Consider the following 18,394-nt stretch of genomic DNA (forward strand, 5'->3'; position numbering starts at 1 on the left):
AAATAAATCAAAAAGTATTGATTTTAACTTGGTTTTCTGATTGTTTTAATGATATGAATAGTAGACTCATGGTGTCAATGATGAGAACTATTCTTTAGTAAAACGTATTATTTACTAAACACACATTTCCTTTCAAACTGATAAAAGTACTTTTTTTAAGCCACCTTTTTGTAAGTCAGCTCTTTGTTTCCTGGTTCATAGAGAAACATTATCTGTGCAGGTTTTTAATATTAGGTAAAAGTGAAAGCAGCTCACCATATTTGGGAATAAAGGAGGCTTGGAATAATGTGGGAAAGTGGAGGCAATACAGCCATGAGTGTCTTCATTAGAGGGGGTCCTGCAGAAGAACTGGATGCCATATTTGATCCCAGCAGGGCTTGCACTCCCATGTAATGATCAGCCTAGGATAACTGCTTGAACCAGAAATGCAGAATGCTGTTTTATGGGGAAGAGGCTCAAGACTAGCATGGAGGATGCTTTTTTTCACCAAATGCTTCTTACACCTTTTTATTTAGTGAAGCTGAGGAGTTGAAAATCCATCCAAGCCTGTTTCTTTTGCTTTTAATCCTGGGAAGACTCTATCCATCTCCAATGGATGGCTCTCACTCAGCGCTCAGCACAGCACCATTTGTCCCCTTAATTATAAGGTAAGGTGATTTTGTAGTGGTTTCTTGTGTGATGGGAATTCTTTCTTGAATCTTTGGAATTTTTTTAGATAAAATGCCTTTTTAAGTTCTCTTCAGTTTTAATTCTTAAAGGAAAAATAGGTATTTATTGGTTGGACTTTTCTATACTATTAATACTTGTTTTGGAGAATAAGAAAGAATATTGACTTATGCAAATCATTGTATGATTCATTTGTAAATCTTCATCTGCAAACACTGTATCACTGCTACCACTAAGAGGGTGTACATTAAAACTGATGAGCTTGACAGATTTAGGAATGCAAGATTTGCTATGCATGCTTCTAATGATATTTTTTCAGTCCTGCAGAATGATTGTTTGCAACATATAAATGTAATGTCTGACATACAGATTTGTACAGATTTGTAGATGTGTTTATGTATCTCTTTCCATATCCATCCATGAATATACATAGCTAGATAAAGATATGGATCTGTCCTTTATCTAACATGTTTCTAAGATGACTTTTCAAATATTTATACAGTGTGAGTTTCATTTATATAGTGGTTATAAGAACATATTCAGCAGATATTTTGCTACTCTGTATGCCTCCTGTTTGGGATTAGGAGCCTCATGAGGGAACCAGGGCTGTGGTGGGTAGGGAAAAATGAGCATCACCAGTACTTGAAAGGAAGTCTTGCTATCTGTGTGAAGGCTTCAGTGCAGTAGGGTGAGAAACTTCTGTGCTTAATCTTGCTTGTCCAGTAGTGAAACAAGACAAAGTTGTTATCCTAAGATCTTTCAAAATTTTTTTAACAGCAGTTTACGTTACAAAACAGCATCTCTGTCTGCTTCTTTTTCACAGCAGATGTGATGTATCTCCTGCCTTTTATGATGTTTTATGAATTTTCAAGAGTAAATAGTAATTAGCATTTTTCTCTGAAAGGAAAAAACCTGTAGTAGGAGTTTTTAAATACACTGTATTTAACAATTAAATATGTTGGCTTTCTGCCATATCTGAATCTTAAATGCTTTTTGGGAAAATGTTTAAAACTATTTGTTACATGAGTCCAATGATTGTTTTGATAAAGGCTCTGTTTTGATGCCTTTATTAGTGCACTGAAGAATGCTTGGGTTTTTTTTGGGGTTTTTTTCTAATGTAATATTTCAGCATTGTTTTGCTTTTTGCTAATAGATTAACTTTTGATAAGCTTTTGGTTACAGCTTTTTACTTCTGTCTTTGTTTCTGTTATGACCACTACTTTTTGATAAGTACACACACCAGCAAAATAACTTTTCACACTTGGCTAGCTTTGATGATGCCTTGAGAGGCTGCGTAGAGCAGAGGCTACACAGTGTTAAAGAAATAAAATAGGTATTTATTAAAAGGCCTTTACAGGATACACCTTGGGCAGTACAAGAATGTGGCCAAAGCTCCATCCAAGATGGATGGACACGTTTTCACATTGTCCAGTTAAAGTTTCAGGTTATGAAGTCTCATCCTCCCAGTTTGCTCTCCTCAGTTCGCTGTTGTTTATCCTTTTTGGGCCTGGAGCTGCAACGGTGTCCTTGGTTCTTGGGCTGGAAAAGGATTGTTTTGTCTAACTATGCTGTGATGAGAACTTACTAACACTTTATATGAAGTTGAGTTATATACTAATGCTTCAGGCATCACTTATTATCTTGAGGTTATTTAAATTCATTCAGAAGATGTGGGGGGAGAACTCCTGTAAAGTCTTTAAGCTAAGAACCTGGAATATTTAAGAGACCTGTACTGTTAGACCTACTTTCTTTTAAATGTGTTCTTAAAGAGGCAGATAAAGATGATGTTTTCTGCACTTCCTTTCAATTGATTTTGGTAGTAAATGCTACAGATGCAGGTGTAAAACTAGCATAAAATTTCTACATATTTGCGACAAAAAGCTGTAGGTGGATGTATAAACATTCATTTTCTGTCTCATTACTTAGCAAAGTATTGAAATTTTTATGATTGCTAGGGACAATACCAAGGATTCTGCAGAGGTAAATGTATTTATGATGTAGCTCAGAGTGTTGTTACTGGCTGTATTTCTATCTACAATTCTTACACCCTTATTCTTTGAATGCTATGACTGTTTTCTGTTCATTCTGACTGCATTTGTTGGAATATGCAGGGGTGATTTATCTTAGTAAAAAAATATGTTACTATTTTCCCTTCTATTTTTCATTATACAGTAGCAAATGAACAAAAATAAAATTGCTTCCTATTCATTTGGTTGCTCTTCAGAAGGTTGTGAAGTAATCGATTAGAGAGGATCAAAGAGAAGGTCTGATGCTAAAAGTCCCATGTACCAAAGCATTAAATTGTGTATATAAAATTTGAATTGCTCAGTGCAGTGTTGTGTTCTGTAACATCTGCACATACATATGATTACATGGTAGTCCAATGCAATTATAACTTGTAATTGCCATGCTTTACCATGAGATTTTTGTTTAGGATGGTGTACCAGTGTCAGGAAAGGATACAGCCATGCTGTGAGGAGAGAGGAAAAGTGAATGTGACCCATAACTGGTCTTAATGTCCCTTCCAGGGCTGAGCCCGCAGTGAGGTGACATTCAGTTGTTGCACTGAAAAGATGAACAGAATATTGTGTTTGCAAGCGAATAAGCAGTTCTGTGAACAAAACTGGGTTGAGGAGAAAGAATTCAAATTGAGCTTCTGAAGATTTTTACTTTAACTCAAGTGGAATTTTCCATCTAGTGGGAGTAGAGATGTGGTTGCTCTGACCGTGCTGAGATGGATTGCACAATATGAACAGGATTAAATGCTGCAAGGACAAATCTCAATCTCTGTGCATAGTTGTTACTCCCTGTTGAACTAGGGCATTTGATCACCTATCTGCAGTTCTGTTAAGCTATTTTTCCCCCTGCAGATGTTTAATTTGGAAGGGAACACTTTGATTCACAACTTATTACCTCACTTTTTTTTTTTTTTTAAGAGCTAGATAGGTCTGTTTTAATGGTTACTTTCTAAGATGAAAGAATGTACAGCATGTTTTTGATTAACAAGGGAGGTAATCGGGAGGTAATGTTTTAAGTATGAAACAAAAACATAACCTCCCTTTTGCTTCCCTCTCTCCCTTTCCCAAAGACGTGTAATCTCTTCAGAATGATCTAGAATTGAGTTACCTTGTGTCCTCTCGTACCATGGCATTGACAGAATGTTTGTTTAGTGTTAAATGTTCTGGGCTGAATTCTCTGAAGGAGTAAAATAGATACTACTTTATTAACTTGAATACTTTTTAACTAATTGAAGTCTATTTAAGGGTGCAACTTCATAATCTTTTAGCAAGTTTTTTTTTAAATTAGCTTTAAAATGTCAAACAATATAAGGTTTTAAAACCTTGTTGGATGTATGTGCCTTGGCTTCTGCTTGACAAAACTTAATTCTTCATGAAATTTCCTCTTTAAAACTTCAGCAAATAGACAGATTTCAAAGCAGTGCTGCTTCTAGGTGTATTATGTAGCAAGAAATGTGAACATCTTTCCATTAAATTAACAGTTATGAAATAGACACTGTTTTCTTGGGCAGAATTTTGTAATCTGTAGTGTGTCTTCATGCAAAATAGAGGAGCTAAATTCCCAAGTGCCTTGATGCTGTTTCCAGTCAGGGATGAGGGTGGGTGGCAGTGGGAAGCACTTTTTTAGCTGTTCTCTTTCCTCTTCTCACCGTTCTCCATCTACCAGTCTGGACTGATAGAGTTTTGGTTTTGCACTTGAGCACTTTGTCATTGATGTACATGGTTAATCTCTGTGACTGTTGATTAATGATAGACACTAAGATGCAAGGAAAACAAAACTGTGTGACGTGAGGAAAAATTTTCTGTGTGATGGAGCATTGTCATTTTCTAATTAAAACAATTAAAAAAAGCCTGTAGCCATTCCTTACAGAGTGTTTAGGGAAGGAGAGAGAAAATTCTTATCATCTATGAGTTTTGGAAATAGATTGTTCTGGGTTTATTTTAGCTTCCTAGCAAGCAGAGCAGCTGACCTTGAATTCTGGGGCGCTCTGTAAGTTTCAGTTGTGTCTTAATATTTCATAAATGTGAAAGAGCTCACTTATTAAGGAAGATGACTCTGATGCAGTAGTATTAATATTGCAGAAGGTAGTGTGAATTTAAATTTTCACCAATCAGTAATGTTACTTGCATGTAGGTTGCTTATTTGAGAAAGTTATTCTTTTTGACTTGTGCCTATAAGTTTGATTGCTCTGCATTGTGTTTAATTATGTTAAATTCTATCCAGTCTGTCAGGTGACTGGTTGTGTTCCACTGTAGCCCTGTACAGTATAGACTGTACAACGTCGGTATTGGCTTCGTGGAAATGGGTCTAGGGTGAGATGGAATAATAAAGAAACATAATACAAATGTAAAATCAGAAGTTTCTGTGAGACTTTGCAATAAGTTTTAAATTTGAGATTTAATAAACAGCACAAGAATCAGGCAATTGGTGAAGTTCTAGTAAAAAGATACCCTCAATTTGTTTGAGAAGAGCTTGGTGGAAATAATTCACGTATATATATTTTATAAGCTGAAACTGATTTTTATATAAGTTTAAATAGATTCACTGGTGATTGTTCTATTTCACACATATACACTTGTATGTTTGGGTTTACCATATCATCCTGAATCCAACTTGAAAGCAGCTGATTTTCTGTAGGCTGAGCACTAGTATCTTTTGGTAAGTGGCCAGACAAGCTAGCTGACTGTGCTAACAGCTATGTGTACTTCCTCTTCCTTTCTTCTCTTTTCCCTGTATTTTAGTGTGGCATGGTAGCACTAGGAGAATTAATATTAAAACTTCCCTGTTTTCAGCTGTCATTTCTGTAAGACTGGGAATCTTACCAGGGGTCTGATAAGGAAAGAGCTTTTGTGGGAATGTCTTTTCATATTAGATTAAAAGAACTACATGTGTTTGTTGCAGCCTTGTTGTACCAAAATAGCTGCTTTTGATTACACTTGTTTATGAAAGCATCTCCCTGAGTTCCTTTATCAATTGTGTATCTTCTCAGTCTTTGGTCTCTGTTTTTTTAATTTGTTTTGGGCTTTTTTAGTTCCTAAAGTTTTAGTATAACTGCTCAGCATTAAAGCTGTCTGCAAATACTGCATTATTTGGAGTCCCTGTGAGACTGGGAGCAGGCTCTGACTAACTGGAATGCCCTGTCCTTCTTGAGGAAGCTCATGGGGCTGACCAGTCGTTGCAAGATGAAGACAGATATCCTTTTTATTATGGGCAAGATTCCTGAAATATGGGCTGGTCTAGACATTTGGAAAAAAGAAGCAATGTGCACCCCTAAAGCATACATTGTTTTTTAGATTTTTATTATATTAAATCTCTTGCTTGACACCTAAAGTGGAAATTTTGCATAGCTGGGGGAGAAGGAGGGAAGGATGGCAATCCATTTCCCCATGGAGCTTATCACTAACGAATTGGGGCTGTATTGGAAGTCTCCAACTTCTGTTTAGTTCTGTCCTGTGTGCAATCCTGATCGCATAGTGATAAATACTGACCTGTAAAAATACTTAAGGGTAACTGTAAGTATTTATTAATTAAAAGACTGAATAGTCTTTTTTCTTCCTTTAGCAGTTCTAAATAACAAATTGTAAACAGGTTGTAATTTCTTCCAATGTGATTAAATTAAAAGTGTAGTGCTAGGGAAGAATGGAAAGGACTTGATTGACAGTAGGCTGCTCAAGACCCTCTGATCTACTAAAACTCTTCATCCATCTTGAACATTCTTTACTGTAGTCCTGTCTTTCCTCTGAAACCGTAGACAGATGTGTCATAGCTAAGTGGTGCTGATGGGAAATAACACAACCCTTAGGTATTTGTTATTAATTTCTTATTCCAGTTTTCACTGTGCTCATCAGTCATTGGCAGATTATTGGCTGAAACAGTTTAGGAAATATGCACAAACTGCAGGGAGCTGTCAGATTCATGGGAAATAAAGGGTGACATCTAGCAGAGAGGCATTCATGAACACTGAGAGTAACTCTCTTTTTCCAGTGTGGCAGACTCCTGAAGAGGACCAGTGGCTGGGATTCTGGGTTAGGATTTGATGTATATTGAACTTGATGTATACTTGAAACATGATCCAGTAAAAAATATGACAGGGTGCTGAACTATCAACATATGATTGGTTAAGTAATTTTATTATTCGTTTATGTACTTGCAGTTAACCACTAAGTGCTCTGCTGGTCAAGGTAAGTATCCAAAAAATAAGATTTAGCTTATTCTGGAAAAGTATTTGCAGGAAGGAATGAGAAAACAGAGAGTAATAATACATTACTATACAAAAATACAATACAGTACTAACTATCCAGAGGATGATAAGGGAAACAAAGTAAAATGATATTTTAAAAAGCCAGTATTCTTTAAAAAGAGCAGTCTGAGTTTGGGAAGAGTCAATACTGGGAAGGCTTTTTAGCAATGGGCTAGGTAGTTTTGGTGAGATGACTGAAAGGGAAGTGTCTTTGACAACCCAGATCTTTCAGATGTTTTAATGGGTCTGGTGAAGTTTTTTTTTAAATTGCTCATATTGCAGTTTTGCTTACAATCATCTGAAGCTTTGAAAATCATTACAAGGTGCTGAGACTTAATTTTTCCATTCAACTTCCCTTTCACAGAGTTCAAAATAATGATAGAGTTGCTAAGACAGATAGTAGTCTTTGTTTTGGTTTTTTCCCCAGCTGTTTGGATAGTAAATGGTGTTTTTCTGTTATTTTGCAGTTTTGAAACATCATGGTAACTATTCACAAATTAACAAAGTAGAAATATGGTTGTGAATGAAATTGTCTTTTACATGATCTTGAGTTAAGAGCAGTTGCAGGCTCTACCCTCATGTAACTTCAATGATAAATAAACCTAGAGGCTTCCTACATAGACAAATTCTTTGAGATTTCTTGATAGGAATTCAAGAACAGATATCATTTAAATTGAGTCACCATGTTCTATAGGAAATCTTCATTTGACAAGAACATATTTCTGTTGCGCTGAAGTTTATACCCAGTATTAGTAATAGTTTTCATAGACTCAGATATTAGAGATCTAGGTGTTTTGGCTTGCTAAACCACAACAATTCAAGTTTCTGATGTTGATTCAGCTTGGTATCAGTTGGCCACATGTTTACATAAACCTGGACCTTGGTGACAAGAAGAGAGAAATGTCTATAATTTTTCCTAAGAAAGCCCTTGGAAACATATGGAGAAACAACTCCTGGCAGAGCTTGTGGACAGCTTTCACAAATAAAAGGCTGTGTATTTTGCCTACATACTTTCTGCAGTATTTATGGCTACTCTGCTTCATTAAGTGCTTGTGTGGAAAATACTGCCCTTACAAAAACATAGGGTTTTATCTTAATTGCCCAAGTTGGAAGAATAAAATACTTAACACAGTGTATAAAGAGACTAGAAGTTTGGGCAACCATTAACTTAACTTTAAAGGAAATAGATAAGAATTTAGAGGTTTAGTACTGCATAAGTAACGTGAAATTAAATTTGGCTTGTTTCTGTCCATGGTTTTGTTCAAACATTTTCTGAGCTACATTTATGTGTTGACTGTAGATCTAAAACCTCCAGCAAACTGTTAGGAGTTCTGTAGTATTTTCCTAATCTTCAGGTAAATATTGAGAAGCTATATCAAGTCTTAGGTTTTTTTGTGGTTTTTTTTATCTTAATATTAAAGAACAAAAACTGTCTTCAGACCAATTACAATACAGGTTTCCACAGAGAAATAAGTTTTTTAAATTAAATGCTTTGGATATTTTAATTGCTAAGAAACATTGAAAAAGCAAAATGGAAAGTGGTTGTATTTCCTTAAAAGAAAAACACAAAGGAAATCAATAAATGAACAAAAGAAGCTATAGGTACATGTGTAGCAAATTACCATTGGTGTTGCAGGAAACCTTACTCTCCCAGTAAAAAACAAGTACTGCCCTGCTGATTCATCTGCAGTATAGAAGTCCAAGAAGCATGAGTGTTATTTTTAATTCTATTTTAGGACCTCACTTAGCTTGGAAACCTGTCACACTGCATTTGAAGTTGCTAAAGGTATTCCTTTTGGCGATAATTTGAAGGGGAAAAAATGAACTAGTATATAATCACGAGGAATGCATACAATGCTCTTGAATCTTAATAACCAAACTCATTGTAACAGGAGCTGAAGCTGTTGCTAAATACTTTTCTCTCTGAAGAGAACACCTCTGACCACCATCCATGTTTTCCCCTGCTTTGATTTCTTAGTTTTTATTCAGGCTTTGGAACTGCTGACATAACTTGGACTACAGCTGCATCATGGAAGAAAACCAAAATCTCTCATACTATCTACCGTGTCTATACAGAATCCGACAGACTTACCACAATATTTTCTTAGAGTGCATTTGTTAGGATCTTGTGGCACAACTAGCTTGAGGATTTAAAGAGCACCATCTGTGTGATTTTTGTTTATCTATATTTTTCACTCACCTTTACCTTTTAAAAGGCCTGGTGGCTCTTAAAATGCTTTAACCTGCAGGCGGGGGTGGTTGATTTCAATTGCAAGGGCTTTCCTGCCTCATGCTGCACTCTTCTCTCAGACTCTTTGTGATGGTGGTAGGATACTTGGTTTGCCTTAGAAGCTCAGAGAAGAGAACTTCTTCAGAACATTCACTGTTTCATTAATAAGCAATGACATTGTTAGTAAAGCACAAATCATGTGACAACAGCCAGTAAAACCTGGAAATACACATTCGTCTCCTTGTTAGTCCTTGTAGGAATTATTTAATATAATGTACATTATTTAATAGTAGTATAATAGTATTTAATATAACTGTAGGAATTATTTAATATAATGAACATATTTTCAGCAACAGGTGTAATTTTTCAAGTTAATTCTACTCATTTGTTTCTGTGACCTTTATCTAAAAGGTAATCCTTATTTGTGTTGTTAATTTGGGTAATTTGAAGTCTGTTGAGGGGGAAAAATAAGAAAGGGAAAACAAGCACACAGGAAACACCTGCAGGTTTGTTTTTTCTTTTTTTTTTTTTCCAAAAGAAGCTTAAGATATTATTATTTACAGCTAGTGTTCTGTTTGTAGCAAGAGTAATAAATTAGGTCCTTTGATGTGTGCAGAGGAGTATGGAATCTTTGTGCCTTATGAGAGTTGGTCATAAATCACGTCAGTTGGGAGGCTGGTTCAGGATCTAAGTGTTGAAGCTGGAACGGAGCAGTGGAAATCCATTGAATTGAATCTACGGTTACACAGAGTGAAACCTTCTCAGATTTATTGACTTTTTGTTCTTGATCATGGACTGCTTCAAGTAAACATGTTTACATCCAATTCCTTATGCACCTAGATAAACACTACTGAGTTCAAGGTGAAATACTACAGTTGTTAATAGCCCTCAGAATTGAATAGAAGCGTATCACATGAGGATTTTGCAAGTTTTGTTCTTGTTGCTGCCTTGAAGTATAATAAAATTAGGTTGGCATAGTGAATGTTTTTACATACAACAATATTTTAGATAATTCCTAGATTTTAAAGTCTCCTTATATCAGACCTGCATGTAAAGGTAGTGTCATATATTTGAAACACTTCCCCATGCCACCCCCGAGCACCTTTCAAATCAAAGGAGAAGGAACAGTTTTAAATACGGCTTTGCACACACATCCACACTGTCCAAATGGATGCAAAACTCCATTGCTCATATTTCCTGCAGAGAGGATGAGCCTGCAGCAGATTTGTGTTGTGCTGTTGCCAGGCGAAGCTCAGAGTCTGGATGGTGAAGTGCAACGTTTGGAGGGCCTTTTCTGCCAGTGTCCCGACAAGGCAACTGCCATCACATAAATGAAACTCATCTCAGGGATGGCAGTATGCTAAACTGCTGCAGGAGGAAACCTGAATAGTTTCATAGTCTTAAAATGCTTCTTTCTTAAACAATTGGGTTTTGCTGCAGATACAAACTAAGTTACTGTGATTGCTAAAACTGTGCAATGATATTTCTTGATGCAGTTTGTGAGGTTGCTTCCCATAATGGTTGCTAAATTAAAGATAAAATAAATTTTTAACAATTCCGGTAGAAGACTCAGTGTTAAAGTGTTAAAGTGGTTTGGGGCTTGGTATAACAATTGATAGCAAAAAATTGATAGATTTGGTTAGAATGTTATTTTTCTGTTCCTCAGTTGTTTTATTTGCATTCAGTCTTTCTGTCCCTTTTTGAGAATTGATCCTGTTTACTTTTATTTACAGGTGAGAGGTTAAATGTAAGTGGAATCCAGTAAAAGAAAAACTCTGTTTTTCTGGGGTGCTGCTAGAGGATGGAAAAACTAGTGTCTGTTTTGACATTCTCCTGGCAAACTTCTTGCATGATTCAAGAATGAAGCCAAGTGCCTTCAAAACATGAGGGATGTACACCTAAGTGCCTTCAGGGTATGCAAAAGTTCAGGGATAGGTCACTAGCTGGTGACTTGCATGACATCTGGCATATGCATGTGAAAGAAGGAGTATTTTTGAAATATTATTAGTGCTGTTTCTTGCTGGGGGGCTAGGGATTGGAAACAACTGATTTTCTTTGAGTGTTAGATTTAAAAAACAATATTTTAAATAAATAAGAAGAAACAGTAGGAATCTTAACCCCTCGCCGATTTGGGAAGCTATTTGTTGATGTGAAATACCTTCCATGTGTTCCCATACATGTTTCTATTAAGCAGATACATTATTGTTGCTAAACTTTTGTGATGCTTTTGTTCCTTTGTACAGACTTGATAGGCCTGTTCTCAGGGTTCCCACTAAGGTGTGAGTCCCTCTGAGCACCCTGCACCCTGCATGGCAGTGTGGAGTTGTGAGAAGTGTGCATGAATGTACAGCAGGTGTGTAGGACAGTAGCAAGCTAGTGGCTGGGTTACCCTTTGGACAGGTAGGAGCTGTGGGATTACATTTCCCTCAGGCACATGGTGTCTTGGGGGAGTTCTCCATGAATGGGCATCTGTGTGGTTGCTCTTGCAGGAGGACTTCAGGCAGCTGAGAGAATTTTTTGCCTGTAATGTGAAATTATTTTCTTCTCTCTAAATATAGAGCAGTCACTTCTATTTTTATAATAAATTTGATAAAATAATAGAGTGGAACAAAATTTGGCATGTAAAATACTGTATCTCCATATATGTAGGGGTTATAAGTCTTTATAAGTCTTTGATGTTTTTACAAGACAAAAAAGTTAGACAGGTTATTTAAAAATATGTAGTAATTCATTGCATTGTGTTTGAGAAAAAAAACCAACCTCATGAAGCATGTAGTGTTGGAAAGTACCCTTGCTCAAGTTAGAGGAAGCCCTGGAATTTTACCCATTTTCCACTCCTCCTGTGAGAACATGTCAGATTCCTTGGGATCTGTGAAAGGTCATAAACAAAATCAAGAAAATGTGGTTCAGCAGAGCTGAAAGAATGGTTGCAGACAATAACTTCCTAGGTTTCAGTTTACTGTGAAGTAGAATTAAAATGTTTCTGTTTTAAAAAAGTAAAGGAAGTTCTTCTTGCACGTTGTCAATACAGGATTGAAGCTTTTCCCTATGGCAGAGCTTCTAATCATGACTGTTCTGCTTTAGTATTCTGTTGTGAAGGATGTCCAGTCTGTGAAAAGGAAATGTAAAGATGGTCTTCTGAAAATCAAAATAGAACACAGAGTCTTATTTGTAAGGGTGCAAATTACCTCAAAACCTGTTGTTCCAGGACTCTCTAGTCCCTCTGAAGGAGATCTGTGTCTTTCAGGCATGCCATGGCATAATCTATATATTTCAGTTAAGACTGTTTAGTTTCTTAGTGTTCAAAACCCTATTAATTTGGTTGCTGGTTCAAGATGGAATCTGTTCTCTGTATTTCTTTCATGTGAACTAAAGTAAATCACTACTTCGAGTAGAATTCTAAAAATCTTAAATTTTGATTTAAATTTTTTACAGATACTTGAAAATTTAGAATACCTTTTAATTACTTTAGTTTTTAAAATATATAGGCATGACATTGCAGGTTTTTTTTGTTGTGTTCTTTTTTTTCGGCAGGGGTCAAAATAATTTTGACAGGGGATAATCTCATCTACATTGTGTAGATTGCATAAGCTGAAAATACACAGGAAGCAATTCAGGAAGGGATGAGAGTATTGGAGTAGGGAAGGCCATCTCTCAAATCACCACAATCATCTGGGAAGTATTAGAGCATAACTTCAGCCGTCCTGCATTTTCCATCACCTAAGACATCTGGCCTTTTATGTCTAAACCCTGTAGTAGTTTTCTCAGTTTTCTGGGTGGCTGAATTGTACCTGCATTACCAAAATTGACACATGCAAGAATTGCTGGCTTTGAAAGACTTAGTCTAACCTACTTAGCTGATTATAGGACTCTTACTCATGTCAATTCAGTATGCACGCTACTGAAGTAGTATATGACTTGTTAATGTGTTAATATTAGCTCATTCTGTATGTATTTTCATAAATCTACAGCCAGTTGTCAAAACCTTAATAGAACTAAAAGATAAGGTTCTTTTTGGCATTTGCTTTATATAGAGTCTTGCATCTTAGCAGTTAATTCTAAATAAAAAGCATTTTTCTTTTAGATACTAATTATAAATAATGGAAAATTATTTTCCAATGTGTCTTTTATTTCCTGCCTTTAATTACATTCTAAAAGCAGCCAAAAAATGTTTGGCCCAAAATTCAGTAGACACCATGTTGTGTTCTCATGGAAACATCTGATGAGCAACATGGAGCTAACAGTTTAAGTCAAACTCATAATACATTTCAATGTGATTAATAAGTAACATAGACATCCAGAAAAATGCTACAGGACTATATTACTTGCCTGTTTAATGGCATAATTGCAGTATTTCCATTTTATTTCTTCCTTTATGTAAACACCAGAACTTGTGAATGAAAACAAATCCTCTGGAATAGCTCTAGTACGATTTACCTTTCACTACTGAGAAGACTGTATATTGGATTTGTGAGAAATACATTTTAGTTTTCATTGTGTTATCCTCTGTTCTGTTTTAGGCAGCCCAGTGGATTGCTGGATGACAAATAACAGGTATCTCTCCTTTTTCCAGGTGTGGGCACTCCCCCGTGTACCGCTGCCGGGAAATGTCGGGCCGGGCCCTTGTCCCGTTCGTTATGGCCAATGAAGTTCCACACACGGTGCTGGCCCTGCTGAGGGGGCTCCCAGACTCTGCCACTCATGGCATGAGACAAAACAGTGTTCATGGAACCCTGCTGCAAGTAAGTTTGGCAGGCTTGTTTTGCAGTGATTTGCTTCCGTTTTGTGAGGGTTTTTTTATATTTTTTGTTCTGTAGGGGTTTTTAAAAAAATTTTTGGTCGTACTTGACAGCCAGATAACGTATTAAGTTGTGCTTAACATTCACACATTGTCAAAACATACATGAAGACTGCTTTTGAGTTAATTCTGTCAGATGATAAATGCGGAATGCGCATTTCAGCTGTCATTTGAAGGCAGTAAACTGTAAGTAGTAACATTTACATTTCATATAATGTTTCATCTCCAGAGATTAAAGTGCTTTAAGAGAAAATATCCCTATCTGAATGTATTTACAGAGAGATCTGTGTGACTTGCCCAAAATGATTGAGCAAATCCAAGGCAAAGCTGAACTCCATGCACCAATAGCATTGTATATATATTCAGACTTACTACTTGCCCGCATAATTATTCATTTATTCATTTGCTTTTCCTGCTACACCAACAGCTTTCTGCCAGTGTGCTGTACAAGTTGTGTTAAGCTTTATACTGTTGTCTTCTGAAAACATTCTGGAGAACAGCTCACTTACCAGAAATTTCTTCATTCTCCATATATCATTCCCCTGGTTTATGGCAGTCAGTTCACTGTGTTTCATTTTTAAGCTATCATGGTAATAAGTTACTGATTTTTATTGCCTGTTTTTCACAAGCAGTGCTCCAACAAAGCCATATTGTACACGATCAGCTCTGTTGGTCTGTCTTAGCTGGCAGGCTTTCTACCTACATGTTCCCACCATAAGCTGTGTGCTGGGGCATGTATGGTTGTTTTGATTTGGTTTTTTAAAGGTGTGTTTTCCAGCATATTATTTCCCCTTAAAATCAAGACTTTGAGGAAATCTGGGAAATGAGTGAAGTCCCTCTAGGGCTGTTAATGTCAACATTACCTGTAAAGGTTTTCAAGCAGTTAAATCTGGATTTGGATGATGGTTGGTCACAGTAAAGGGTTTTACATGGGCTCCTGTTCTGAAAAGCAATCGATACACCTGATCCATGCAAGTGATTTGACCTGTGAGCTGCTGTGTCTGTGTGGGAAGGGGGAGATTGCCATCCTCAAATTAGCTGTGCAGCCCTGCTGTGTTACAGCTCCTGAAGTGTTAGGAAGAAAGGGTTGTTCCAACAGGGAGAATGCAATGCCTTCTCAATCCAAAATTATTATAACTCATGAGGGTGTGGACTGGCAGTAGTGTATAGAGTTAATTGCCTTCTTTTCAGTTACCTGGAAAAAAATGATAATGAATAGTAATAATAATACTGCTGGAGGGTGGATATGAAAGAGGCCAAAGGATGATCTAATTTTTAATTCAGTTTTGCTAAACATCTTATTACATAGGTGTAGGGAGCTTTCTATACCTGTGACGTAGGAGATATTCCCAGAGCTTTAACCTGATTTTTCATCAGTTTTTGAGCAGCTCCTAGGAGCTATTACTGCAGTTTGTACTGCACAGTGAGGGACTAGTGCTGTCAGAGAATTATATTCTTCCCAAAAATGTCAGTTGTACTGTAGCAGTTCAGTGGTTTGGTGTCTCACATCTGTCTTGGGCTTTGCTGTTATTGCTTATGAATCAAGGATGGTCAAAATCTTTATTTAATGCTTAATATAATTTAGTGTATGTCTGACATATATAGCAACTATCTGGTGCTAGTTTAAAATAACTAATTCAAAAGAAATACTTTTGGAAAAGATGTGAAAAAAATGGAAGCAAGGCAGTGGTGTTTGCTGTAGCTCCAAATTGCCAATGCCAGGTAGTTCAACCTGTAGTTAGCTTGCACCTCCAGTAAGCAGTACAAAAGAGTAAATTTTTTTGACTTTTTAGGAGTTGGCGGATGCCTGGTTTCAGTTTTCTTTTTATCAGTTTTAATTGGGACTTGCAAATCTACTGTTAAGGCTTACTGAAATACAGAAAATTACTTTATGGGGACTATTGGTTAAAGCACTGTTTCTCAGAAGGCTTACTTGAAGAGATAGTGATCTGGCAGTGTTCAAAATTGTTTGCACTGCTTTTCCATGACACAGTGGAGGGTTTATCATCCTCCTTGATATAAAAAAAAAGTAAAAAAACTCTACTAAAAGAGCGAGTCTGTACAGAACTCAAAAAAGATACACACTTTTCCAGCAATGCAAGGCCAATATCTTATGAAAATGGAATTCAATAATTTCATTTGTTCAGTCACATGAGAAAAACATGAGTTTTTTATTTTGGTGTTCATTTACTGTCAAGTTCTGAAAAGGAAGGCTGGAATTATTCAGAATTAGGTGGCAGTGCCAGATGTAAATCGTGAAGGTGTATTTCAGTTATGTTTCAGAGTTATGTAATCACTTCATCTGTTGCAAGCCAAATGTTAATTTATAGAAAGATCATTCAAAAAAAGTTCAGTATGTGGTGCTTGTCCAGACATGACTTGGTTTTCAAAATGCTGAGATTGCCAAGAAGTGTTTTTTTGACAGTGGATGTAGATGTGTTGTGTTTAACCTCAGACCTCTGCATTATGTGAAAACAAGTATTTTTCACCATAGTGTTTTAACTGTCGCTCAGGTTGCATAGGAATATGAATGTCCATGAGGATAAAATAATGTTATGCTTTACAGATTTTACAGAATAATTCCTTTCAAGAATTATCTAAGAGGGGTGCTGTTGTTGCACTTGGGGAGCTGATGATATTCTTCAAGAAGCAGCTCTGCATCATAGGCAAGCAAATGCACTGACTTGAATACGGCAACTGAAAAATCTTTTCTATGCTTAATGTTTCCTTTGTGAGTACAGTTTCTGCTTTGCTCCAGAATCCAAATTGGCATGGACTGGGGGAAGGAAATCAAGTTTCTAATTCACAAGAAACTGCAGAAATTTTGTACTAGCTTTCTTGAATTATGAAACATTTCTGGCTTGTTCTGTTTTAAGATTTAGGCTTTTTAGCTGATCAGCTGAAAGGAAAAGCTCGTTCATAGCTTTATGTGGGGACTTCTGGAAGAGTATCAAAATTTGACTAGGGAGGCATTTATGTTTGTGAATCTTTCTGACTTTTGGCAGTTGCCAAGGAACTTAAAAATATTTGGAAAGTTTTCTTATCAGAGGATCAAATGTTCTTTTGACCTTCTGCTTCTTTGGGATTGGAATTTCTGCAGTATATATTTAATCTTTCCAAAAAAAATTGAGAAATTCAGAACGAACTAGGCGAAGCTGTCTTTTACCTTCACATCTTCCATCAGTCGTTCTGTGGTTGTGATTGAGTTCCAGAAAAGCTCTTCTCCTTGTTTCCTCTGCTGCTTTTATTGGGGAGTTGTCATCAGTGCTCTCTTGGAGACCTCTGAGTTGCTCACATGGTGCAGTGTGTGTCACCCAGCAGCTGCCAGGGTGGTTGAAGCCCCTCATGAGGAGCAGGGCCTGGTGACACAAGGCCATTTCCAGCTGTCTGTAGAACCCCTTGTCCACTTGTTCTGCCTGGTTTGGCAACTTGTAGCAGACATCCCCTGCACTGTCACCCACACTTCAGTCCTTAGCTGTAAGCTCCCAGCTGGCTCATCATCCATCCCCAGGCAAAGTTCTCTGCATTCCAGTTGTTCTGACACAGAGAAGTCAGCACTCACTGTCTCAACTTCTGTCCTTCCTAAAGAACGTGTATCCCTCCATTGCATTACCCCAGACATGTCAGCTATTGTATCTTGCCTCCATGATCCCAGCAAGAGCACAGACTGCATGTGCACACAGACCTTTTAATGCCTCTAATTCTTTAAACTCTATTTGAGTGCTTCAAAGTGAAGAAGAGTTACAGGGACCCTGTAAAGATTTGTCCAGAAAACAAGGCAGCAGCTTTAATTCATCTGGTTGTGGGTTATTTATGATGATTAAAAAACCCTCCCAAATGCATAAACTTTCAGATTGGTTTGCCAAGGAAAGCAGATGTTAGACTTCAGCTTTTGTTTTAATCTTGAGACAATCAGTTAACATGATTGATGCTGGATTTTGAAACCTATGTGATGTTCATAGATGGAGAATCCAGTTGTTTTTAGTACAGTGGAATAGTAATAGTTCAGTCACAGTTCTGCACCCATTAGTTTCCAGAAATCTTTTTCACATTTGTATACTGGAAAAATCTGTACTCCAATGAGTGTGTAGATACCCTTACACGCTGTTCATATCAAGAAGAATCTATTGTGCAGCTGCCATTAATTATGAGCAGATGTAATTACTGGTAAGGTTTATTTGTTTTTCAAATGAATGAATCTGCACATCACTTGACTCATTATCTTCTGTTTTATCAGTTTGATCTTCACATTCACTTTGGCAAGCCTACAGTTACATATTTTCAGAACACAGGGGATTAGGTCAATGAAAGTTATTAAAAGAGACATGGTGTTTTCATTAACTTGTCTGTGCCTTGTCCTGAAATGTTGGAGGTGCTGCCTTACTTTATACATACTGACAGCATCTAGCTTGAGATTGGGATACAAACCAGTACAGAAAAG

At 36.8% G+C, this 18,394-nt stretch overlaps 1 protein-coding gene across 2 annotated transcripts in view; it reads left to right on the forward strand.

Moving 5' to 3' along the window:
* THADA (THADA armadillo repeat containing) overlaps nucleotides 1-18,394 on the forward strand; it is a 152,142-nt gene that overhangs the window by 51,586 nt on the left and 82,162 nt on the right. For both annotated transcript variants that reach the window (XM_086878437.1, XM_086878438.1), the window contains exons 28-29: nucleotides 516-647; nucleotides 13,729-13,897. In XM_086878437.1, the coding sequence (XP_086734563.1) occupies nucleotides 516-647; nucleotides 13,729-13,897 (301 nt within the window). The remainder of the gene's footprint in view (nucleotides 1-515; nucleotides 648-13,728; nucleotides 13,898-18,394) is intronic.

This window comes from Cyanistes caeruleus, chromosome 2, assembly GCF_971803275.1.
Source record: "Cyanistes caeruleus chromosome 2, bCyaCae1.hap1.1, whole genome shotgun sequence".
NCBI classification, from domain to species: domain Eukaryota; kingdom Metazoa; phylum Chordata; class Aves; order Passeriformes; family Paridae; genus Cyanistes; species Cyanistes caeruleus.